Here is a 27441-nt window from a genome sequence, read left to right as displayed (position 1 = left end):
ATGGAGGCTCCTGAATTCTAGCAGAGTAGAAGTCTTTATAATGAATTTGCCAACCTTTCAAAAAATTTTACCACGATTTATCAATGTTTTTGTCTTTAATGGCAATAATATGATGTTTCTTTTAACAGTCTTAATTTCTCATCGCTTTTTCAAATTAATGAACGTTAATCCTTAGAAACACTGAGCTACACAGCAATTCCTTTGAAAGTCTGCTAGCAGCCTATTAGGAAGTCACTTAAGCACAGAATTTTCTCTGTTGAGCTGTTAACCACACTAGGATCCCTCACCTTTCCTTTTAATTGTACTCCTAGGTCAGGACAAATTTTACATCAGAGAAAAATAAAACAAAAAAAGTGTTTTCACACAATAATTATATATTATCCTATTTTTTTAAAAAAGGCCAATAATCAAATTCCTGTAGGCTAAATTAATTCATGAAGTATGATCACATAAAACTCCTGTTTGCTCATATACCTCGAGTGGACTTTGGGGAAATTATCTGATAGCTTCCAAGATTACAAATGGAAACTGTGTTAAGACCCAAATCGGTAAACCACATATAATTTGCTCCTTTGAGGAGAAACCTGAGTAAGGTATCAAAATTTAATTTACATGTACAAGAAATATTTGACGATTGGAAATGTAGCTCAGCAGTAGAGCACATGCCTCACCAGGTATAAAGGCCTTGGTTTAATTCCAGGCACACACACATATACAGTAAAGCTCATCTATTGTATCGTTATTAAATATATGTCTACCAAATAGATTAACACTTATTTCTTTTTGTTTTAATAAATGCAATTATCCAGAAAAAAATGCAATAAAACATAATGGATAGCAACTAACGGTCATGATTGGAACATTACAACTAAAAAGAATAGTCCACAGCAATTTTACAAAATGAAGGTAATCAGGTTACAAATAATGTAATGGAATAATCCTAGCATTTCAATTCACAGAGATATTTTATTATGGAAGGAAAAGTGACATTCATAAGACCAATGTATAAAGGGATTCCACTTGCCAGTTCTTAGTTATAACTAAATTATAACTAAGTTATAACTAAGAACTCTGTCATAAAGAGTTATGTTCCAACTAATGATTAATAATGCTACCATCAATCCACTTTTGGGAGACAGGGTATCGAGATAACTGGGCCACACCTCACAATGCTCAGGGGGATTGTATACAGTAGCGAGATGTAGCCAGGGCAGGACACATGCAAGGCAAGGTCTCAGCCCTAACTATCATTCTCAATCTATTCTTTACAACAACTAAGAAGTGCTAAATTTTTACCACTTAATTTTATTGCAACACTGCTTTTATTTACTACAATTTCCAGGAGTGTGCTATGGAAACAAAATATTATAACCCAGAGTTCATTTTCATAGTAAACTTGATTCATGTATCATTAAACTATAGTATCAAATATCATAATATATATATATCCCCCCAAAAGGGGGAATATTAACTGTGCTGTCACTCTGATATTAACTAGAATTAAACTAATCATTAGAGCCAGTCTAAAAGTAGAAAAGTGAAAAAAGGAAATTCTGATTACCACTTTTAAAACTGAAGTTACAACTCAAATGTCATAGGTATCCTCAGTTATTGTTAAAGCTGCTAAATCTTTTACTAGGTCCTGTCTACCCAGCTCTATTTTCCAATTTCTGTTCCATATAACTTTGTACTTTGCATAATAAAATAACAAAATTCATTTTTAGGATCTCAGTCAGCAAAATCAAAAACTGGTCTAGGAAAAACACTGACCTGAAAGTCATATTCTCACATTCATATTTTTCAACATAGTTAAAAAAAATGTTTCCAGTAAACATTTTTTTAAACAGTAATTTACAATTTTCACATGCAATCTTTAGGTAGTTACATGCATTTATTTATTTATTTTTTTATTGAATCACCACGTAGAAAGTTACAAAGCTTTCAGGCTTAAGTCTCAGTTATACAATGTTCGAACACCCATCCCTTCACCAGTGCACATATTCCAGCTCCAAGAATCACAGTATACCAACCCCCCCACCCCGCCTGTGTAGCTGATAAATTTCACTTTACTTTCTCTTTACTTAGTTACATGTATTATGTAGGGTCAAAATATGATTTTAATACATTATTTTATAACCTCTTCAACATAGAAAAGAATATTCTCCCCTCCTTGCCAGGAGGATTGGTCCGTGGTAGGAATCTTGCCACCAAGAAGGAAGAGTCATCCAGTTAGGTCAGAAGTAATGAAGATATTTGAAAAAGATCACTCTAGACAAAAACTGAGTGCTGAAAGGAGGTAAAGTCATATGCCTTTCAGTAACAGAATTGCAAACATAGTGCCTAAAGGGACTATAAGAGAGAGACAGAGACAGACAGAGAGAGAGAGAGAGATGGATGGGGGAAATGTCTGCCATAGAGCAAAGAGGCAGACTGTGGGGGCAGGACATGAGGAGGGCCAGTGGAGGGCAAATCAGGGACTTTGGTGGTGTTAAATGTACTCTGGTAAAAGGATGGTTGGTAGAACATGTATGACTGAAACTCAACCATGAACATCTTTGTATCCATATTATCTCATGGCTATTCACTAAAAAAAAAAAATGGGGGAGTTTGATCATTATATGACTGAGACTTAAACCTGAAAGCTTTGTAACTTTTGTCACGATGATTCAAATAAAATAAAATTTAAAAAATAAATAAATAAAATGAAAAGTAAAAAAAAAATTAAGAATATTTTCTCCTCTAGAAGAATCTAAAGAATGCAATACTTCTTTAAAACTGTGACTTTAAGAATACAGTTAATATGGGGCTGGAGCAATAGCACAGCCGGTAGGGCATTTGCCTTGCATGTGGTCCACCCGGGTTCAATTCTCAGCATCCCATATGGTCCCCTGAGCACCGCCAGGAGTAATTCCTGACTGCAGAGCCAGGAGTAACCCCTGTGCATCGCTGGATGTGACCCAAAAAGAAAAAAAAGAAAAGCCTCCAAGAATACAGTTAATAGAAACAATGCTATGAGAGATAAACCATCATGGTTGCACTAGCTTCTATGGATCACAGTTCTAGAGTAAGAGAAAATTCACATTAGACAATTTAGCCAAATGTCATATATAATTATATTCATCAATATACACATTTTTTAAAAAGCTTAAAAATAAAATCTGTTGTTTACCATAATCAGTAACAGACTTCGGAGCACGTTGCTCTGTTTCAGTATTTCTCTTCTTGTTCTTGGATTTCCAAGCATGATACACTTTTAGTCTCCTATGGAATTCTTCTCTGCAAGCTGCCAGCAGCTCAATATCTATTGATAACAAAGAATGAACCCCCCCATAGCCCCCAAAAAGGATTAACATCTTCATTTTGTTATCTAGCATAATTATTTTTGGCATAAACGAGAATGTAAATATTATTTTCTAATAAAATTACTTTTTATATCTAGCATTTTTCTTATATATGATTATTGTCTTACATCATTTACTCCATATAAGAACCCTTAATTTCAGACAAAGAAATTGAATTAGAGGTTAAGTTCCTTGTCCAAGGCCTCAGGCCACCATAACAAAAAATGAAGTCTTTGGGGTCAACCTTAAATGATGCCTCAGAAATGCCCTGATTAGCCTGTTTTCTCCATTAGGAATAGCATGCAAGAGCGCATGAGCAACCCCTGGCCTGAGCACGCAGGGAAGCAGCTGGACAGAATACCTCCCCTGCCAGACAGCTTTTCCGCAGGCCAACCCTTACCCTGGATTATAAAATACAAATTTTCTTTCCTCCCTAACAACAACAAAAAAAAAGTTACCATGCTCAAATATAAGTCAGATTTACATGTAACACTTTTTTATGCTTTTAATTATGCAAATACACTTAGAAATACACTTAGAAAGAAAGATTTCCTCACACAGTATGAGGAAATGTATAAAATTCTGACAGTTATTTGCCTAGTCATAGTATTCTGAATTCACACTGTAATGTGAGTAAGAACACAACTTGGGATCCTCTAGATATAGTACTTTTCTCTGTTCTGAGGAAAGAAAAAATTAACTTTTAAAAGCATAAACAATAAAAAGAAAGGACTCCAATACCCTTTCTTATTTTGCATTCATGGAAATCCAAAATTAAACATAGAGCTATTTAAATATCACGAATAACATTAAAGGGTCAGTCGCAAATACCATCCTAACCATAATTTGTTTCTCTTCCCAATTTTTTTTTTTAAGTAAAACAGGTTTTATTTGGAGGGTTTTAAGGTGTGGAGGGAGAGAGGGTGGAAGAGAGAGTAACACGCTCAAGAGAGAACTCGGGCTTCTCCAAGGGTGGAGAGAGCCCCTACACACATCCCAGCATTAGACACGAGGGCATGAAAGTACACACCTCAAGAGGGGAGATTCGTGTGACACATGTGCTCGGCCATGTGGGCACATGCACCTCTCTTCCCAATCTTAGCAAGAAATAGGCATAAAGCATGTAATATAATAAATATGTCTTTCCTTTAGCTTTGTGGGTAAACCACATTATCTTTTCAGAATAAGAATAAAAAGAAAATAGTTTACACAAATATATATATACCCTCAAAATAAAATCGCGCTTGAGTGTTGGTATGTATTTTGTTATCTACCAGAGATGGAGGCTTTTTCACCCCTACTATTTTTTATCCTTGCTAGACTCTTACCACAAGAAGTATTGATGGTATCCCGTAGTTCTGCATATTTCCATTTACTAAGATCGTGTTTCTTGGAACCAGCAGCTGCCTTGGTGGCTTGAACAGCAGGACCTCTGTAAGGATAATATTTATTACAGTAGTTAAGTGATGAACATGAGTTAAATGTTTACAAAAGAGGCAAGAAAGTGAGAATAAGTCTGACAAGAAGAAATAACTACTAGGAAAAAAGTAATAATTTTTTTTATCTTTGACAAAACAAATACTGTTACTAAAAGATCACTTAGGTAAATAGAAATCTTTCAGTATGTAATTTTGTAGCCATATTAGGTTATATAGACTTCCTCTGTATATACCATATATGGTTATATAATACATACTATACATGTATGTTTAAACTTGGTGCTACTCATGGCTTAACACTCTCTATGTAATTTGAGATAATCGGTATAAGAGGTTTATTTTATGTAGTAATGAATACTTTTTTCAACAAAAGATGACACTGTCCACACAGATTCTCAGAAGAAGTTACAAGAAGACATTTATGTGTTACAAAATAATTTATGCACACCTCATTTCAAGACACAAAAAGATGGCATAAATATTAAAAGAACTAAATATAAAAATACTGCATCTCAGGTATCATGGTTTATCCTTAGTCTTTTATTAAATTTTCTTCTTGAGGAGAAACACTCAAAATGTAATCTCCAAATATGAACTCATGGCTATTTTTTTACATTTTCAAAGATAACAGAAATCTTGGAGGTCAAAAGACAAACTCATAAAATAATACAGAAAAAAGTGTTTGAAAATATGTATCCTTTTTTCTAAAATAAAGGATATTTCCTTTAATATTAAACCTAAGAATTAAATATATACTTCTTAAAAGGCTCTCATTTTAAAGAGTATTTTTATCTTAAAGAATAAATACAGTAAACTTCATCCTGCAGAATTAAAAAGTATTACTTTTAAATTATATATAAATCTGGCTAAAAAACAGTGTGTAGTCATTTAGTCTTTCCTGTGGTTTTATGGTTAAAACGCGTTTTAAGTATAGCACAGAATCTATACCTATCTTAAACTTTGTCGCTGCTAATTTTCCATGTGGCTTTTTCTTAACTGCTTTCCTAAAATGAACTAGCTATGTGTTTGCAAGGTTTATTACTCTTGATAATAAATTATGCTTTAATATTTATTTGAATTGTTTCTTCTATATCATATTTCTAATCCAACATTCAATAAGTTAGCAAAAAAAACCTTTCTAGTGTTCACTAGGAGTCAAAAATAGCAGCCAAAAATTATGGGTTTTTGTTAATGTTCTTTTCATTCTGAAAGAGAAGTGAATTTATATAATGAGATAACAATATATGTGGTATAAAAACATTAGATAAGAAATTATTTGATATTTTAAAAATAACTGCATTAAAATTATTATTGCTCAAAGTATGATTAATATCATTAACTTTTCATGTATATTACCCTAAGTAAAAAATATTACTTTTAAAAATATACTCTACAAAACACAAAAATAAAGTACTTTAAAATTTTCCTCCATCCTTGAAGTTACATATTTTTAATATATAAAATAGTAAGAAAAGTATACCAAGTAATAACAGATTAATAATAAAAAATAATAAACAATTATACATAAATAGTAAAGAAATATTAGATTTTATGTATAAAGATAATCATATGAATGACTTTGTGAAGCAAAATTTACCTTTGATTCTTAAAAATGTATCAATTACAACTTCAAAATTGACAGCGAGAATGGTACTGATTCATGTACTGGTCACTTACAAAATGGATAGGCCAGATTCCAAAAAAAGAAGTTACAGTCTTCAGTGGCTCAACTTTGACATCAATGGCCTGAAATTTACCTGGTTTAGAGACCCTGAGCGGTATAGAGGCTGAGGAGGGCCTTGGAACTACCTTCTCCTCAACAAAACACAGTCGTTCCTAAACAAGAACAGCACCTGCAGTGCGGCGAGAGTTTTAATATTTTATTTTGTAACAATAAGAGGATGGGTTTGCTACTGCTACGGAGGCCCAGTGATTGTAGGACACTACTACCAAGAGAACAGTACCACCCAAAGCGCCAATGATAATTTCCACTGAAACATTGATTTAGAGGAGCACTGGTGTGTTAGCTGGTTTTAAGAATCTTTTTGTATGTTAGGGTGAAGTAAGAGTGAAGTGATAAGTGAAGACATCTTATACATAAAGCAGGGAATTCATGTAAGAGGTTCTAGTCCAAACAGTGAAAAGCAATTTATAAATGTGATATTGAGATGATACTTATTTCCCCAATTATACAACGCACTAACCTACTCAAAATATCTGACATTTCTTTTGCCATTTGTTCCCTATAAGAAAAACAGTAAGGCACAATATTATGTAACAAACACAACTAAATAAATTATTCAAAAGCTCTAAGAGCATAATTAAAATTTATATCATTGACACATTAACCAACTATTGTAGTTTTACTTCCTAAAAGTCTTAAGATACTTTTCAATATATATAGCCATAAGACACAACATTCTGTCTAAACACAGCTAAGGTTACTTGTACATATCTCTATTTTTGTAGTTGAAATTTTCAATAAAATCTTATAAGAATAATGTTTCTGATGGTATTTTTACTTTTCTGCTTTTGTTTTTGGGTCTCACAGGGCAATGCTCAAGAGTTACTCTTGGCTCTGCAATCAGGAGCCATAGGGGATGCTGAGGATGGAACCTGGGTCCCCAGCATGTAAGGCAAGCAACCTAACTACTGTACTATCAATCTGGCCCCCTGGTGTTTTTCTTTCTTTCTTTTTTTTGGCTTTTTGGGTCACACTCAGTGATGCACAGGTGTTACTCCTAGCTCATGCACTCAGGAATTAACTATTGGCCATGCTCAGGGGACCATATGGGATTCTGGGAATCGAACCTGGGTTGGGCACATGCAAGGCAAGCACCCTACCCACTGTGCTATCACTCCAGCCCCAAAGCAAGGAGTGATTCTTTCCCCCAGTGTTTTTATATACAAACATACAAATATAAAATATGAAATAAAATTTGGTATTTTATATACAAACAGTGCTAAATAAATGTTGGTGAAGGCTATAGATTCTATATAAAGATTTTTGCAGTGAAGTTGTTCAGTCAAGTTAGTGGAACAAGGCACAATGGACCAGGGATGTGGCTCAGTGTTACAGAATGAGGCTCTGAGTTAGATCTCTGCGTGACCCCTTCCACTCCCCCACAACACACACATGCAGGAAAACAATCGCTAATAAAGTCTAACATATCTAAAAGTCTCAAGCTTTACTGACAGAACAGGAAAGGCAGCTAAGAGTCTGACGTATTTAAAGCTATACAATTTTTAAGACTGGGATTGGAGAGCTAGGACAGCAGGTAGGGTACTTGCCTTGCGTATGGCAACCCTAGTACCCCATATGATCCCCTGAGTCCTGGCAAGAGAGGTCCATGAGTACAGAACCAAGAGCAAGCCCTGAGCACCACTGGGTATGGTCCCCAAACAAATAAATTTGTTGAGGTTGCAGAGATAGCACAGCAAGTCGGCACTTGACTTGCACACAGCTGATCCAGGTTCAGTTCCCAGCACTCCAAACTGTTCCCCGAGCACCATCTGGAATGATTCCCTGAGCACAGAGCCAGAAGTAAGCCCTTGGTTTAGCCAAGGGTGGCTCAAAAACAAAAAAATAGCATTGACAATAATCATATTAATAAAACTTTAAAGCAACACCTTCTTCGAAAATAATCAGAATACATCAAATACTTGTTAAAGATCAGAAGCGCTTTACCCTCATAAGGATAAATACTTCCCAAAGACAAATATTTTTCTACCCAGGATAGTAAGTTTTTTCAAAATTTGTTTAATTCTATACAACAGACATTTCATCTTTTTCATCGACTTTATTATATAAACTCCTTTGAATATTTCTGGTTGTCTCTGTGCCACACTGGGTAACGGGCAGGTGCTATTCTTAGCAAAGTACTCTTGGAGATGCACAGTGGTGCCCTGGGATCCTGCAGTACCAGGAACAGAACCGGGGCTCAGGCCTTTAGACCACCTCCCCAGCTCTAACTTTGCCTTTCATTTTCCTGCCTTTTCTCTCAGCCTTCATAATTAATCATTTTCTCATTCTAGTTACCAGACTCTGGTAACCCCCAATCAGTAAAAATTTGTTTTATAGATACGTAAATTTGATATAGAGCAGTTTCTGGGATGCTTATTTTTATTCTAAACCTCAAGGCTCCTCAGTCTATGAAGAATAGCACCTGACATTAAGAAAATGATGGCTGGAGGAACCAGTTGGGATGGGAGATGTGTGCCGAAAGTAGATAATGGACCAAGCATGATGACCTCTCAGTGTCTGTGTTGCAAGCCATAATGCCCAAAAGTAGAGAGAGAGAGTATGGGGAATATTGTCTGCCATGGAGGCAGGGGGAGGGTGGGAAAGGGGGGTATACCAGGGATATTGGTGGTGGAGAATGTGCACTGGCGGAGAGATGGGTGTTTGACCATTGTGTGATTGTAACCCAGACATGAAAGCATGTAACTATCTCACGGTGATTCAATAAAATTTAAAAAAAAAAAAAAAGAATTGCACCTGACCATTACCCAGTGTGGCACAAAGACAACCAGAAATATCCAAAGGAGTTAATAATAAAGTTGATAAACAAGATGAAACATCTATTTCATAGAATTAAAAAAATGCTTATGAGAGCACTGTGTGTGTGTATGTGTGTTTTCCCTAAAGTTTCCTCTTCTTTCCCCTAACAGCTTTCAAGGGAATCTGTGGCCATTCGAAACTCTTTACCACATGATTCAATGATCATATAGAGATCTTCTCTTGCTGCCCCAATACTATCCTAGATAGGAACCTCTGAATATGTATCCCATATATGTTATTTCTCTGTACCAAATAAACTACTTAGAAATGGTACTTGCATCCAGGTGCCCTTTTTCTTCCCATTTCCCTAACTATATGCAAATTTCACTTTAGATATCAGTTACACAGTCTATTTAATTCAAGCTCAAACAGTAACTTTAAACCAGCTGTGCTAAATGAGGGAAATAGCAACCATTTCAAGATACTTTCTAAATACGATGTTGTAGTTACAAGGGTGTGAGGAAGTACATTTGATGAAGTGAGCAGTCAGAGATGCAAAACATGCTTCTCAAAAAACTGCCTATCCTATAAGACTAACATGTACAAAAGAATTATAAATGCAAAATGCACATATACTTATGCATACTTTGTATGATTTAATCTTCACAATTTTCTAGGAATGCAGTAACTATCATTGAGAGGAAACTGTACCTCACTCTATTCAGAACTTTACAAAGAATTATTCACTGTTTTGTGCTATTTAATTGACTGATACAACATTCCTATATTATTTTAAGTTTGTAGATAAAACATTTGTGGTGATTCTAATATAGGAGTAAGAATGGATATGTACTTGGATTTTTTAATTCTTTTTTTAAACTTCTCTTTTAAATGTACTTTTTAGAATTAAGGTCTTAATTCTAAACCTGATATTTATTCTTGGTAGTGTCTTATGACAGAGTTGAAAACCATTGATTTAAAGCTTAAATTTTAATTCAGGTTTAAAGCATATTTCAAAAATTTTATAGTGTACTTTTACACACATTTCATTGTATACTGCAACATTATTTAGATCCTCTATATGGAGATTCTAATAACAAAAAATTAGCATTGAAATTGACATTACATATAAAACTCCAGGTTATGTGATATTTTAGGTATTAGTACAACAAAACATCAGGTATACCAAAACTAAGCTGTTCTGTCTCAAGTTATTGCCTTTTTAAAAATACTTTTCCATATACTCCATGAAGGCACAAGTATGGGATAATTAAAAGACATAAGATAGATGTCAAGGTTTAAAGAACTAGGAAACACAGAGAAAACTACAACATAACTACTGTGACTGAACACCTATGAGGAGCAGTAAAGAACTGTCTTGGCAGAAGGGACAGAGGAAATGAAGGAAAGGGGGGCCCGGAGTGGAGGATTGAGGAGAATCTATTTATTATCTTTAATAAAAGAAAATAATGTAAAATTTCTTTCAATGAGAAAATTATCCTAAAATGTATTCAAAACCTATTATAAAACAGCTATATGACTAAATTTAGTTTTTAAAAAAAATGACATACGGTGTCATTTTGGGTCTTGAGTCACCAATTCTGAGGAAAAAATATAATCTCATTAATATAGTAACCAATTCTTAATTGTGTACCAATGATTTGATAATAATGATTTTTAAAACTCCATTATCTTTAATCTAAATATTAGATCACTTATAATTTTAATATTTTTAAATATTATTTAAAATGATTAGAAGTGAATAAATCAAGAGTATTCAATTAAAATTAAAGAGTAAATATATCTAGATTGGAAAATCCATATACTGTGAGTTTACTTGTTCTTAATAAATCTTAGTATTTCATAATTTCATGTCATGTGAAATCATCACTTAACACTGAATAACAAACGTGAAGTTGATTATACGTGTATGAATACATATATATATGTAAGCACATATATATATGTAGAAAATATTTCTTACGTAGAAGTCACTGGATGGGAATCCATGCTAGAAAAGTAACTTAAAATTGTTTATTATGGAAGAATTAATCTATATTTTAATCTATATTTTTAATGCATCATAGAACCCAAGAATAACAGTTTCATGCTCTACATTAAGAACATATTTACTGAGAGAGTTCTTACACATATCCCAGGAAAAACTGGGTACTAACCAAATTATTCAGTTATAGTCTATGGAGAAAGATAAAATAATCAAACACAAAATGCTTACAAAAAGCATCAAACAGCAGGAAGTGCTACTGCTTATAGTACAGAGCAGTAAAGAAGTAGGTTTGGGAGGGAGGAGCCCACAAGGACCTTGGAAAGGACTAGGAAAAGTTTCCAGGTCCGATAAGGAACCTTCCAGAGGCGGAAACACCTGCCTAGGGCTGATCCCACAGAATAACTACAATTAATTCCATCCAGTCATAAATGCTTGAGTATCTACTCCATCTATCGAGTTATAAATGCTTGAGTATCTATTCCATCTATTGAGTCATAAATGATTATCTATCTCCTAATTACTTTGTAATAATCGCATTACCTACTTCATTCTGCTTAACTTAAATCATAGGTAACATCTCACACCTGGGAAGAAGTAGCCTTTTCAGAAGATGGGAAGAAGTCTAGATCAGTATCATACACAAATTATGTGGGAAAACAGTGGCTATAACTTCAAGCTTGGCCAATAAAGACTCCATTAAAGTGTATCTTAGATGAACTTAACCCATAATAGTACTTCCTCAGAGATATTAGGATGTGTGGGTGTTTTTAGAGCTTTGCTTAGCCACTAGTCAGTATCACACACAGCCCAGCCGGCTGGAAGGAACAGAAGGCAGCACAGAGTCTACCTACAGCTAAAAAGCCATTGTTGACAATAATGTTTTAATTGTACTTAAGTGTAAGAGAGCCAAAATATTAGACTTAATCTGAAGAGCTTAACAATTTTTATACTAAACTGTGCTTTACAGACCTCTTTAGCTCATTTAGATGGGACACAGTATTACATACAACCCAGACCCTAGTGCCTGCCAATGAAATTACTAAAAATGTAAAGGAACTTACCATTCCTTATCACTGTTTTCAACTAAATCGAGTCTGTTCATTACCTCAAATCCAGATTTTTTTCTTTTTGCAAGTAAATAGCTACATCTAGTGGTTGTATTTTATATTCTGTAGTAAATGCACTCATGTTTTAGAAAGCATGATTGCATATATATATATACACATTTGTAAACACATACATATATATGTGTATATATACCACAGTTTACATACGTATATAAACTGTACATAAACCCACATAGAAAGGTAATCCATAAATAAGTTTTGTTTTTTTGAACAGTCAAAACATTTCTATACTCTATCACTGTCATGCCGTTGCTCATCGATATGCTCAAGCAGGCACCAGTAACGTCTCCACTGTGAGACTTGTTGTTATTGTTTTTGGCATATCGAATACGTCACAGGTAGCTTGCTAGGCTCTGCCATGTGGGGGAGATACTCTCAGGAGCTTGCCCGGCTCTCCGAGAGGGGTGGAGGAACCGAACCCAGGTCGGCCGAGTGCAAGGCAAATGCCCTACCCACTGTGCTATCGCTCCAGCCCTTCTATACTCTAAATATTTTTTTAATGAATCTATTCTATTATATCCTTCCTGAAACATTTAATAATAATATATATATGCCTCCACAAGTTGATAAAATATAGTAGTTAGACATAATTTAGATATACAGGGAGCTAAAACTTTTCAAAATGATTAACCTTTCTTCATGGAAAAGAAAATCCACTTATTCTAGAATATAAATGCAATGGGACTGTGAGAGATAGAAAATCTCTCCTGATTTCAACTGTTAAGGCAGATGATACATATTTTTAATTTATATGAAGAAATAATACATACAAACCTTAAGCAAATAAAAAATGAATTATATTACTAACAAATGAAAGCATCTAACAATAGGTGTTTAGAAAATAGATGGTGCTCATTCATACAAAACTAGTAACTGCAGAGTAAAAACTGGGACATTTTCCTAACAAAGTATGATGAACATAATTGTATCTTTTTCAGAGTTTTAACAATGTGAAGGAATATTTGCTTCATTCACTTAAATCTAGAAGTCGATCAAAATAAATTTTTCTCGGATCTACATAATTTTGAGTGGCTGTACACAAAACATGACAGGACCTAAGGAACAGGATTTTTGTTTCTCTGTTTGCCTTCACACAAAAATTCGAAGCAGACATGTTTAGGGCAGCAAAGGAAAGAGCCCTACACCCCCGGGGGCCATACCTCCGCAGCGCAGGGTCTGCCTGGGTCTCGTCGCTGATGAGCTCAGCCTCACTCTGAGCAATGCGTAGGGCCAGCTCCCGATCCCGCCGCTCCTGCTCCAGAACCGCTTGCTGCTGGGACTCCTCCTCCCGCTGACGGGCCAGCTGTGCCTCCACTTCCACCTGCACAGTAAGGCCCAGAGAGCCACTAACGAAGGGCTCGCCCATTCACGGCCTTCATCATTCCCTCCGGTATCACTCTGAACTGTCCCACACAATTCTTGCACAGAGGAACGGATAACCACAGAAGCGGCGATCTCTTGGCTCTGTTCTCTTTCATGAACGTTAACACTTCCTCTCTTTCCAAGAGACAGTCAAGGAATGAGAACTTCACCTTTCTATCATTAGCGCACCCTAAATACCATGCAAGTGGCATCGTAAAAAGCATACCAACACCAACTCCTGCATGGCAAGCAGGCAGAATGATTTCAATCCTAGTCTATAAATACTAACAAAGTCATTAAATAGCAATGAAATTATGACTGCACTCATTTGTGGAATATAAAGTAACATAATAGGAGACTGACACCCAGGGACAGCAGACACAAGGGCCAGGAATAATGCTCCATAGTTGGAAGCCTGCCTCACGAGCTGGGAGAGAAGGCAGCTGGAATAAAGAGGGGATCACTAAGTCAATTATGGTTGGAGGAATCACTCGGGATGGGAGATGTGTGCTGAAAGCAGATAAAGGACCAAACATGATGGCCTCTCAGTACCAGTATTGCAAACCATAATGCCCAAAAGTAAAGCGAGAGTATGGGGGAAATTGTCTGCAATAGAGGCAGGGGGAAGGTTGGAAGCATCACCAGGTGTGACCCCCCCACACACCCAAAAAAAGGAAAAAGAAAAACTAGTATTTACTCAACTGGGTACTGTTTCAGATGCTTTAAAGTATGCTTACTTGCTTAATATTCACAGCAATCATTTACCCCTATGCTACAAAAAAAAAACAAAAAACTGAGGTCCACAGTAGCTTGTTATGCCTTTTGCAATGTTCCATGTTTTGTAGCGATCAAGCCAGAATTCGAGCTCACTTTGCTAATGCCAAATACCCTTTCCATAACTACTTTAAAAACCGCCTTTCTTCACTAAAGGCTCAACGAGCAAATCACAAATCACGAACCTATCTGAATTTCTTTGCTGGCTTAACTTTACAAATTGTATTTTTATAGAAAGTCGGTCTATTATCTAAAGTCTATCATCATAGAAGTCTACTTATTGCCCAATAAGTACATACCTGAATACGTTTTTCATCATCCTCTCTTTTCTTTCTCTCTTCTTCTTCTTGTTTTCTCTTTGCTTCCATTTCAAGTTTCCTAAATGCCCCCCAAAAAAGAAAACATAAAAAATGTAATAGTAATACGTGCACTGGTGAAGGGATGGGTGTTTGAGCATTGTATAACTGAGACTTTAACCTGAACGCTTTGTAACTTTCCACATGGTGAATTAATAAAAGTTTTAAAAAAAATGTAATAGTAAGCACAGATTTGCCTTCTTTTCATATGAAAATTAACTATTAACAAACAAGGCTACAGAATGGGGAATCAAGTTATCCTCTTAGCTATGTATATTATTAACTTTAAAAAAAATACTTTAATGAGAGTATTTCTGAAATAAAATAAGATTCTGATTACATGTGCTTCCCTCTACTTCAATTATACAACTCTTACATTCCTTCTAAGTTAGAACAGCAATATTCTAAAGTGCTATCAGTTTTAAAACTGCAAAAAAAAAGCATAAATGCCTTTTTTTTCTAGTTTACAAATACTATCCAAGTCATAGTTTTAAAACGAAGTTTAAAAATTCTTGGGTGTAAAATTTTAATCAAAATTCAAATTATAATTAAAAGCACTTTATCCCAACCCCGCCAGAAGACAGCCAGGCTGTCTTCACTGGGGCACCTAGGAGAGGAGTCGGGTTGAGTTTCCCTCCCTGCCCTGAGCAGAGCCCTGACAGCCGAAAACCTCCAGAACCCAGCTACAGCCATGCTCAAGGCCACTCTCCACATGCTCAGATGAGCCTCACCCATGAAGAAACTGACAGAGGAACCCAGGTATGTGGGACTAATGGCTGAGATCTTCAAGCCTGCTCGGAATAGGACTGGGTCTCCTCACCCCAGTTTTCCAGTATATTGGCAGTCACACACACAAACTACCCCTCAACCCCCACCCCCGACATGTAATCTCATCAACGGCCAAGATCCAGAGACTGTAAAATAAAGCTCCCAGAAGAGAGCGATGCAGTATTTCCTGGAGCATGGCCACACAACCTCTTATACTCCAGTCTGGTTTTAACATACTTGCTTGTATTCTTGTGTATCTGGGCTTAAATGACCCCAGAATGAAATACAACCTTCACACACTTCCCTCTTATTGTGATGGGAAGATGCTCGCTGGTTGGGTGGGTGTTTGAATATTATCTGTAATGAACTACTGTGAACTATAAATGTGTTTTTCTGTTTTCAAACATTCTAAAATATGTTTATAAATTATAATGAAGGTTTCAAAATAAGAATACTCTCCAACTACTGTAATCACCAAGAATTCAATATTTTGTTAGATTCTATTTCAAAATGACATATAATATTAAGGCCTCACTCACATCCGCCTTTCCTCTTCTTCCTTTCTTCTACGTTTTTCATCTTCCTCGCGTCTTTTTCTTTCTTTTTCCATTTCTTCTTGAATGCGCCTCAGTCTTTCTGCTTCCTCTTCCTGTTGTTTTTTCTTCTGTAATGCACTGAGGAGGTCCTCTGAGCTTTTAACTAGTGCATCATATTCTTTTTGTATTTGCTCCCTTGTCATCATAGTAGACTTTAAAAACCAAAAATAACATACATGTACTTTAAAAAGTTATCTCTTTAGTTCAACAGTGTCAAAATACTGAACACATAGATGGCTCAATTTAAATGACTAATAAGGTAAATTTGCTTATGTACTTTCCCCACAATTTAAAAAAGCAGTATGCATACCTCAGCAAAGATTAGGAAACAATGGCAAAGAACAAATAACAACTGGTTCGTTATTTTACCATACTGTTTGTGTATTTAATATTCAAATTCTTAAAAAATTACTTCTACCTACAATCATTTGGCTCTATGTCCTAAAACTCAAGTAAACAAATACCAAAAGGGTACACTGAAAGGAATTAAACATAATCCTGTAATCCCGTTGCTCATTGATTTGTTCAAGTGGGCACCAGTAAGGTCTCTCATTGTGAGAATTATATGTTACTGTTTTTGGCACATCCAATCCACCATGGGTAGCTTGCCAGGCTCTGCCGTGCGGGCGCAATACTCTTGGTAGCTTGCTGGGCTCTCTGAGAGGGATGGAGGAATCGAATCCGGGTCGGCTGTGTGAAAGGCAAACGCCCTACCACTGTGCTATCACTGCAGCCCGATTCACAATTAATTTTTTTAAATGGACAGAAGAGACTCCCAAGTAACCTCGGGAGGACCTGAGCCCCTGGACCAAATGGCTAGCGCTTCAATTCGAGGACCCATAGACACATTGTGCCTGGGTCAGGGATCACTCCGGGCGGTATTCTGGGGACCACACAGGGCCCTAGGAATAGAACTCAAAGCAAGCGCCCTCCCGCTGTATTATCACTCTGGCCCCACAAAAAGGGCACCCTATCTCTCCACCCCTTCAGAACTATCTTTTAAAGAAATAGCTAATTTGTTCAGCATTTTCCACAGTTTAAAATAACAATGTTCAAATAGATCTACAGAATATTTAAACGATCACTCAATAAAAACAGTTCGATGGTTTTCCTAAGTCTTAAAAAAAAAAAAGGCTGAGAAAAAATAAATTATGGCTGAGAGTCTGGATCTAGCCTGGCAGTAGGACATTTGCCTTGCCTGCGTGCAACCCCTCAGGCTGTGTCTGTCGGAGCTGATGTATACCACACACACTGAGAGGGCATCCGACACATCTGAAAAAACAGCTAAGCTTCTGCAAAGCCTTTCATTAATCTCGTGATCTTCATTTCACAGTCTACTCATGAGACTCAGTGTCTACGTAAAATATAGATGTAAACTGTATCCCTTAAAGTATTGATTATATCTTACATAATTATATTGATCTGATAAAAATATTCATAATTTAATCATATAAATCTCAAATTATAACAGAAAAAAACTGAATAGACATGGAATGCAATTACTATTCAATAAATGACAATCAAACCTAAACTAAAAAAGAGTCCCTTTTTCTCCGTGCAAAACCTGGAGGGGTTAATTGATATTTTTACAACAATTAAATAAATTATGAAACAAAGTATATGAAACAAATGTAGTAATATAGACAAAACATATAATGGTAGGAATAGGAAACTAAATTTAAGAACCATGAAAAAAATGTTCATACAAAGACAGAACAAAAGGGAATATATTAATATTTTATTAGCTGAGTAAGTTAGCAGCAGAATTAAGGGCTTTTGGTGGTTTTCGGTAACTTCTTAAATAACAGCATGTTATTTTTAAATTTATTTTGTATAGGGAATGTTATTTCAATAAAGAAATCAAAAATTTTAAATTACAATAAATAGTTTCAGAAACCGGAAGACAGAAACAAAACAGTTTGCATGAATCATCTCAAGTAAAGATTATGAAAAAACTTATCAAAAGAGAACAGGAGCTTAGTTTCCCTCGAAGGGGAAATATTTCTCCATATTGATAAAATCACAATAAAGCTGTAACTTTAAGACTGAAGATGTGACTCAACTTGGTACAAATTAGGCACTGAGTTTTAGTACCTAGAACTGCTTAGTCCCAAGCAATACTGGATATGGCCATGAGGACTCCCAAGTACTCCTGGTATCTTCCCTGTAATATTTAAAACAAAATTGTTTCTGGGTGGGAGACACAATGCATGGGTTATGATACTTGCCCTGCATATGGCTGACCCAGGCTTATACCTCAGCACCAAATACAGCCCCCCTACCCAGTACCACCAGGAGTGATCGCTGAGCACAGAGCCAGGTGTAAGCCCCTAGCACTGCAAGATGTGAATCTGTCCCCCAAAAATATCTTTTAAATTCTTTATCTTTTCACAATAGAAATTTTCAACATAAGGACTATAATAAATATCACGAAAAAAAATCAACACTGAAACATCTTTTATGTAAAAATATAAGGACATTTTATAATGTTAATGCTCATAACAAAAGATAATCCATTATACCAAAAAGTCCAAGTTCTCTGACTTAAAATCACATACCTTAATTTTGGCCATTAAAGCATCAATGGAAACTTCAAGGTTCTTGACCTGTTTATTCACTTCTGGTTTTCCATCTTTCAGTGCACTTACTACTGCATTAAACTTATCCAGGCGTTTTTTCAGAGTGCCCACCTTAACCAAGCCATCAATGCTGTCAAGATAATGTTTTGTCAGAGCTTAAATTTCACCATTTTAACACCAGAGGTGTTAATTTTTAATTTTAATAAACTGCTAAATCCCCAGCACCACATACGGTTCCCAAACACCACCAGGAATGACCCCTGAGCACAGACCCAGGAGTAGTCTCTGAGCACTGCCAGGAGTAGCTCCCAAAGTCAAAAATAAAGCAAAATAAAAGCACAGACCAGGGATGCAGCTTAGAGGATGGACTATAAGCCTCCTGTGGATAAGGCCCAGAGTTCAATCCCTGACACTAAAAAAATTATTTAAAAAAAAAAGAAAAAGACACAGTGGTGATATTAAGATATACATCCCTCTCCTTCCTTCCTTCCTTCCTTCCTTCCTTCCTTCCTTCCTTCCTTCCTTCCTTCCTTCCTTCCTTCCTTCCTTCCTTCCTTCCTTCCTCCCTCCCTCCCTCCCTCCCTTCCTTCCTTGGGTATTTGTTAGAGTGAGATGGCATCCCCCTCCCTCCCTCCGTCCCTCCCTCCCTCCCTTCCTTCCCTCCCTTCGAGGTAGGGTATTTGTTAGAGTGAGATTGCATCCTTCTCCCTCCCTCCCTCCCTCCCTCCTTCCTTCCTTCCTTCCTTCCTTCCTTCCTTCCTTCCTTCCTTCCTTCCTTCCTTCCTTCCTTCCTTCCTTCCTTCCTTCCTTCCTCCCTCCCTCCCTCCCTCCCTCGCTTCCTTCCTTCCTTCCTTCCTTCCTTCCTTCCTTCCTTCCTTCCTTCCTTCCTTCCTTCCTTCCTTCCTTCCTTCCTTCCTTCCTTCCTCCCTCCCTCCCTCCCTCCTTTCCTTCCTTGTTGGTTTTTGGGCCACACGCGGTGATAGTCAGGGCTCACTCCTGACTCTTAAACCTGCATCTGCCACATGCAAGGCAGACAAACACCCTACCCCCCTGTACTTTTGCTCCAGCCCTGGCCCTTAGATTTCTTTATGACATTTGTTTTTCAGTGAAGGATTAGGTCGACTAAGAATTAGGATACATCACTGTCTTTATAGTATGATTGCAGCGATTTTAAATCCTATACATATTCTGAACTTGTTTGTTTGTCTGGGCCACACCTGACTATGCTCACGGTTCACTCCTGGCTTTGCATTCAGGAACGGGCAATTGGCGGTGCTGAGAGACCATATGGGATGCTGGGGATCCAACCCAGGTTGGGCGAGTGCAAAGCAAAAGCCCTGCCTGCTGTATTATGGCTCCAGCCCACTTTTATTTTTTTGCAGTGCTGCTGGTTTTCACTCCTCCTCCTGCCATGGAGGGGAAAGGAAGTTTGACATTCAGAAGGGGGATAGTGCCATGACCTTTGTCAGTGAGGGGAAGGGCTCGGGGTGATGTCCTGGGGCAGGATGAGGGACCCCTGAGATGCTTTCTCTTCATCACTTTTACTGAGGTCTAATGTCCATCCCAGATCCCTCACCCATTGGAAGTGTGAGTGTGGTGTGGGTATAAATATGTAGTTGTCCAACGTTAGTCTAGGTTGAGAACATCTCAGTCAGCCCAGAACATTCCTTTGGGACCCCGTAGCCATGCTCTGCCTCTTATCTGTCAGTTCCTGGTATGTATCTTTGAACTAAATGTTCAGAAGGAATATTTGACTTCCTGTTTTTGTTTTTTGAGCTTCCTCTCCCTCCCAAGCAGTGCTCAGGGAGCTTCTTCTGAGGCTTATTGCTCAGGGGACCCTATGGTGCTGGAGACTGGACCCTGTTCATGCGAAGCCTGGGCTCTTGCTCTTTGACTTAGCAACTTAGCTCCCTGGTCTTAACTTTTATTTTATTGCAGTCATAGGAGAGAGGATTGTAACAGGAGAGAGGGTTCCAGTGTGTGTTTGTACATCCTGACATTAGTTCCCATTAAAGGTCTACATCACGGAAGAGCCTGGCAAGCTCTCCGTGGCATATTCAAAATTTAAATTAAAATCCAGTAACAATAACAGGTCTCATTCCCCTGACCCTGAAAGAGCCTCCAATCATTGGGAAAGATGAGTAAGGAAAGGCTGCTAAAATCTCAGGGCTAGGACGAATGGAGACGTTATTGGCGCCTGCTCGAGCAAATCGATAAACAATGGGATGACTGTGATATAGTGATACAATGAATAAACTGCTAAACATACTATGGAACAGAAGATTCCAACCTGTGTCTTATTATTTAATATTCTCTTTTAATACCCTGTTAAGGGTAAAAGAGAATCAATATTGGTATAAATGCATGAATGCCTACTAATAGGATTTAAATCTCTTGGCACTGAAAAAAAGAACTCAAATTGTAGAACTTAAATGACCTTAGCTTATTAAAAGGTATCAGTAATTTTAGTAGTTCTTCAAACTCCAAGTTTAAAATATCTAATTAACAATTAAAGGCTCAAGTAAGAAATAAAGACTAATCTTAAAGTGTGGCAGTATATACAGGTAATCTCAAAAGCTATATATGGTCAAACAATGCTTTTTAAAAGTCAATTTAATATTTGCCAAGAAATTTAAATTAAAATAGTAAGAATAGAAGCATTTCTTTTAGCCATTTATTTCAACTTTTTATAGTTTATATTTTTTAAGTTATGTTATATATATCCTTTTAGAGAATTGAGGCAAGTAATTAATCAGGTAATTAATTTTAAAGAGATAATAGAAATAATCAAGCATAGCTTTTTAAAAATTAACATGAATAGGGGCTGGAGAGACAGCACAGCGGGTAGGGCGTTTGCCTTGCACGTGGCTGACCCGAGTTCAATTCCCAGCATCCCATATGGTCACCCAAGCACTACCAGGGGTAATTCCTGAGTGCATGAGCCAGGAGTGACCCCTGTGCATCGCTGGGTGTGACCAAAAAAGAAAAAAAATTAACATAAATGTAAGAACCTTCTGGGGAAGAGCAATATAGCAGGTAAGGCCCTAGCCTTGTACACATCCCATGTGGCACCCCCAAGAATCCCCAGGAATAATTTCTGAGGGCAGAAGCAGGAGCAACCTCAGCATCACCAAGTGTAGCTCCCCCGCAAGCCCTCCCCCTAAAAAAGGAAAAAGAACATTCTATATACATCCAAGTAGCTCTTAATTTGACTTTATAGACATTTCTAACAGAGCAGGAGATAGTTCTTTAAACATTATTCATCTTACCGAGGTTTGTGTCTCCTTTTGCAAAGCCACATTCTAATGGTTTTCTGCATTTTAATGCAGGCTTCAGCTCGATATTTTATTTTGTTTTTCACTACATGGAAGAGGAAAATATGATGGTTGAAAATCACACATATATTTTCATTAAAAAATAACTATTTCAAAAAACAAGTCTCAAGAAACATGAAATCTCGTTGGAAGATGGCGTGTGGTGTGTGTGTGTGTGTGTGTGTGTGTGTGTGTGAGAGTGTGCACACATGTGCAAGGGTATGTGTGTATGTGTGTGTGTGAGTGTGCACACATGTGCAAGGGTAGTATGTGTGACAGGGAGAAAGAGAAGCACCAAGTAGTGAGTCTTGATTCTTATGAAAAGATAGTATTAATTCTATATGATTCTACAACACACTTGGATGAAAAGATAAATATCATACACTCAAAAAACATTTAGGGAAGTTCATAAACCACACACTAACTAATCATATACTACATGTGAAGTGCTGCTGGAGGAATCAAGTGTAAACAAATAGCACAGTTATCCAACACTCACTCCTGAGACATGTTAATAACATTCAACAAACAACTTCTCCAGTAATAAGAGATCTTGGCGTAAACAAACACCTACATTTGATGACTGAGAGTGAACACCACTGAACTTTCTTCCAGCGACTGCAGATAAGCCAGTGATTGACTCTTTTAACCAACTCTGCCAAGTGGTCAGGATCAGACTTCATAATCTGATCAAATTCTGCAAACTAGGAAATAAAAATCAGTATCAGTACCAAAAAGATAACTATGAAGTAGAATGGAGGGGCTGCAGCTTATGCCAACACCACACACACACACACACACACACACACACACACACACACACACACACACACAGAGTGCATCCACCCTCAGGATGTTGTGGCAGTGGTCTCTTGTTCTCTGTGTGCTTCCAGCTTCCCAGCCACTTGTGAGGTGTCACCAACTGGCCGTGGCCTCACCACCTAGGGTCAGTGGGTCCCACCCCATTCCTGCAGTAGGGAGTGCCCTGGACTTAGCTCTCTTTCTCCCATCTCCTACTTCCTACTGGAGCTGGGAGGAATCAGAGATCAACCCTGCCTCCACATACTGTTCCACTGCAGTGCCCTGTGGAGAGATTACTGCAGTGGTCCTGGTCTCTCTGATTTGCCTTCTGTGCAAGGCCCTACACAGACTTCTGTCTATAAGACTGTTTTTTTGTTGGGAGATTCATCATGATTTCTATCCCTTACCAAATACCCTACAATAGTATACTGATAATGTCACCAACATAGCACATTTGTTCATAATAAAAATGTATTTAGAGGGTGCCAAGAGAAAAGCATCTTTGAAAAATTAACTTGCACTTCATTTTTTTTTTTTACTTCTGGGTATGAGAACCCTTAACTTTTTTTTTCTGTAACAATAAAATGGTACTTTAATCTATTGGCATTTTCCAACCTATAAGTTTTATAATTTCAGCACCCCAAAATTCAACAGTAAATGTTACCTGCCCCATAAACTAAGGGAATGCACAGTAATTTCATAGCATTCTAAATATATATTTTATGTTGTATATACGTCAGTCTTTTAAAAATGAACTGAGATTCATACTTTACTAAAGAAAATTGCTTTTCTCCTTTCAGGTGAGTTCAAAAGCGGGATAAATTTAGCCTCTTCATTTATTATTTTTCTATGGTTACTCTGATAAAAGGAGCCAAGGCACTGGAACCGGGTCCTGATCTTTTTATTCCTCTTTTGCTCTTTCTCCAAGGAGCCATTCATACTACTATTAACCTGTATGTCTGTCTCTTCCCTCATGGAGTTATCTGCAGCATCTACAAGACCACTTTCCACTTCATACAGTTCTTAGTCTTATTTTTACTTCTTCGTGGGTATTTTGTACAACCTTTTCATTCCTAGTTTCTATTCCTTCTTTAGAAACTACAGAGCACGGTGACTGCAAACTATTGTGGCATGCGTAATTTTCCAAGCATGCCAATACTCCAGAGGCATTGGAGTCTAAACAAAATACTTCAGATTCTTATGCCACACCCCATTTACCCTTCAGGGTTTTCTCCTGTTTAGGACTGAAATGTCCTAATGCACTGAAATGCCAGTGTACTAAACAGCCCTTGTGGATGAAAGGCAACTTTATTAGTTTGCACCCAATAAGCTTTGTCCTGGTTAAGGACAAGTAAAATAAATTTTAAAAATACAAAAGTGAAAAAAATCTCCTAACAGGATTGGAATAGTGAAAATATTACTAACATGATAAATGACATGTAAGTATCTTTTCGCTGTACACATCACTTACAAAAAAAAAATCTATAGGATCAGAGCAATAGTACAGCAGGTAGGGCGTTTGCCTTGCATGATGCTAACCCAAGTTCCATCCCTGGCATCCCATATGGTCCCCTGAGCACAGCTAGGTACCTGAACACAGAACCAGGAGTAACTCCTGAGCATTGGCGGGTATGGCTCAAAAACAAACAAAAAAATCTGTAACATGTACTTATAATTGAGCACAAAAATCTAAAATTATGAAAACTAAAATTCTTAGTTAACCTACAAAATTTATTTTATGTACAAAGGTACTTATATGTTCATTGTAGGGTTTGGTATACACTCCAGACCAATTTCCTATATCTTATAAAGATGTCATATTCTAATAGAATGTATTCTCTCAGTGAAAACTCAAAAGTAGTGCAAAATCTACTATAAACTGAGCTCTTATTTTATAAGGGCCTTTAACTTATTGAAACAGAAATATTTCCTATGTAACCTTATTTAAACTAAAAATCCATTGAAACAATATTAACATTCTTATTCCAATTCTTCCCTACTGAAAAGAAATTTTAAAAACTACTTCATATTGTTAACTGCTTACAAATGGAAAACTGTGTGCCCCTCACCCTCACATATATGCATATTATGCTCATATAATTCAAGAATAGCATCCTAAAAGTTAAAAAATATTCACTTACCCCCCCCCCACTAGCCATACTCATCATGCTAAAATTGAAGATAAACATAGAATTACCTTGCCAGGTCTAAAAAATACTTTTGTTAACCCAAACTTGTAGTCCACTTCATTTAAGCCCAAAGCTTTAAAAAGAGCCTGGAAAATAAAAAATATTCAAAGGTTAAATATCAACTAATAATTAATAAGAACACAGTTCATAGAAAAGAAATTTCAATTTAAATGACATTCGTACCTTACAAAATAATCTTGGATCCAGTCTTGCAAGTTTATCAGGCATATATTTTTTATACATGTTGTAAAGTTCGTGGAAGGAAGCTCGTGATGGGAAACCGCCCTGCATCAAGTCCAAAACGGACACCATTCCTGAATTCAGAAACAAAGCAAATTACTGCCAGTCACTGTAAAGACAATTTTTTTAAATTGTAGATGCTCAGTTTTACAACTTAATGTTTAGAATGGGCAAAACAAATAATCAGCAATAAAATATGACAAATAAAATATCTTTTTTATAAACTCAGAATATCCCATTTACTCACCACATAAAACTACTATAGCTAACATTCACCTAAAATCAGCTTAATTAACCATTTCTAGAGACAAGCTATTAAGTTTCTAGAAAGTCTCGATCTAATTTATATTATTTTCTGCTAGAAACCCAGGTCACAATCACAGTGCACAAAACGAAACACAAAAGCATTCCACTTTCCAAGTACTGAATTTATTTTCAAACAAAAAAATTGCCTAACAGTTTCTCAACGAAGTAATCTCCTGCATTCCTGAGTTCTCACTAATGCAGGCAACTGGTAAATAAAAGAGAACTCACTTTCATTATCCTCCTTTACTTAATTCTCAATGAAACCATCTGAGGTAGATGGTTAAAGGACAGCTACTATTTTCAGTGCATCTTGAGAAAGTCTTTAATTTGAGCACTAATGTGAGCTTTCATGTTCAGAAAAGTGTAAATATTGTTAGGGAAAGTCTATACAATTATAGAAGTGATGTCTAGAACTGCTGTTTACAGAAAGACCTGGATTTCAGTCTCTGGGCCTACTCAAATAAATGAGAAAAAAAAATAATCTAGTGTTAGGACAGTTTGATATCTGCATGTATCGAAACCACAGAGCCATCAATACTGTAAGTGTGGGTCTGAAACTATATAATCAAACTTTAAAATGTGCCTGTTAAGGGCCAGAGTAATAGTAGAGAGGGTAGGTTAGGAGTAATTCCTGAATGCACAGTTAGGAGTAACCTCTGAGCACTGCTGGGACTGACTGACCTAAAAAGAAAAACAAAATAGTAGAGAGGGTAGGTCTTTTGACCTGCATGAAGCTGACCTTGATTTAGTCCCCAGAACGTCACATGGTTCCCAGAGTCCTGCCAGTACTGATCCCTGAGGATAGAGCCAGGACTAAGTCCTGAGCACACTCAGGTGTGGCTCAAAAACAACAAAAAGCACCTGTTAAGGAAGCAGGCTGCAGGGTAGGAGGGTACACGGGGTAGAAGGAAGCTGACACGGTGGGATTGGTGGGATTGGTGTTGGAACGTTTTATAATTAAAACTTTATTATGAACAACTTTGTGACTCATGGTGCCTTAAAAAAAAAACTATTTATTTATTTATTTTAGTTAGGACAAATGATTAGCCATTTGGAAAACCGAAATAACACTGGATTCTTATCTAATTCCTTACAGGAGAATTAATTTCTGTTGGTCAAAACTTTAAATCAACAAAACGAGGATATTTTAAAAATTGATCTTAAGATCTTAAGATTTTTAAAATAATCTCAGAGGAGTTGTCAGAGAGAGAGAGAGAACTTCAGGTAGAGCACTGGTCTTGCAACCCAGATTTAATTCCCAGCATCCCATATGGTCATACTAGTCCTGCCAGGAGTGATTCCTGGGCACAGAGCCAGGAGTAACCCCTATGTACTGCATGGTGTGGCCCAAAAGAAAAAAAAAATGGGGATGGGGGGCACCAACCACAAACCAAAAACAAATAAACAAACAAAAACATCTCAGAAGAGTTCCTTTAGGCAGTCAGACTGAACTTCATCGACTGGCAAAGATATAAAACACCAAGAGTATACAAAGTTGGTGACAAGGCAGGAAAACATACCCACATACATTCTCAGAGGGAAAGTAAAGCAGTGCAAAAACTTTGAATGGAAAATGTAAATATTTATCCTGTGGCTAGAGCGATAGCGCAGCGGGTAGGGCTTGCAGGCAGCCAACCCGGGTTCGATTCCTCCGCCCCTCCCAGAGAGCCTGGCAAGCTACCAAGAGTATCTTACCCACAAGGCAGAGCCTGGCAAGCTACCCATGGTGTATTCGATATG

General features: G+C 36.9%; 1 protein-coding gene across 2 annotated transcripts in view; it reads right to left on the bottom strand.

Annotated features, from left to right (window-relative positions):
- Positions 1-27441, bottom strand: part of MYO6 (myosin VI) — a 151185-nt gene that overhangs the window by 8303 nt on the left and 115441 nt on the right. For both annotated transcript variants that reach the window (XM_055134700.1, XM_055134699.1), the window contains exons 21-30: positions 25339-25469; positions 25164-25241; positions 22740-22869; positions 22121-22211; positions 18831-18981; positions 16216-16424; positions 14852-14930; positions 13577-13737; positions 4670-4773; positions 3170-3301 (exon numbers count right to left, since the gene is read on the bottom strand). In XM_055134700.1, coding sequence (XP_054990675.1) covers positions 3170-3301; positions 4670-4773; positions 13577-13737; positions 14852-14930; positions 16216-16424; positions 18831-18981; positions 22121-22211; positions 22740-22869; positions 25164-25241; positions 25339-25469 — 1266 coding nt within the window. The remainder of the gene's footprint in view (positions 1-3169; positions 3302-4669; positions 4774-13576; positions 13738-14851; positions 14931-16215; positions 16425-18830; positions 18982-22120; positions 22212-22739; positions 22870-25163; positions 25242-25338; positions 25470-27441) is intronic.

This window comes from Sorex araneus, chromosome 4 (genome assembly GCF_027595985.1).
Source record: "Sorex araneus isolate mSorAra2 chromosome 4, mSorAra2.pri, whole genome shotgun sequence".
Taxonomy (NCBI): domain Eukaryota; kingdom Metazoa; phylum Chordata; class Mammalia; order Eulipotyphla; family Soricidae; genus Sorex; species Sorex araneus.
Note: the sequence above shows the minus strand (reverse complement) of the source record. Positions and strands in the feature narration are given on the sequence as shown.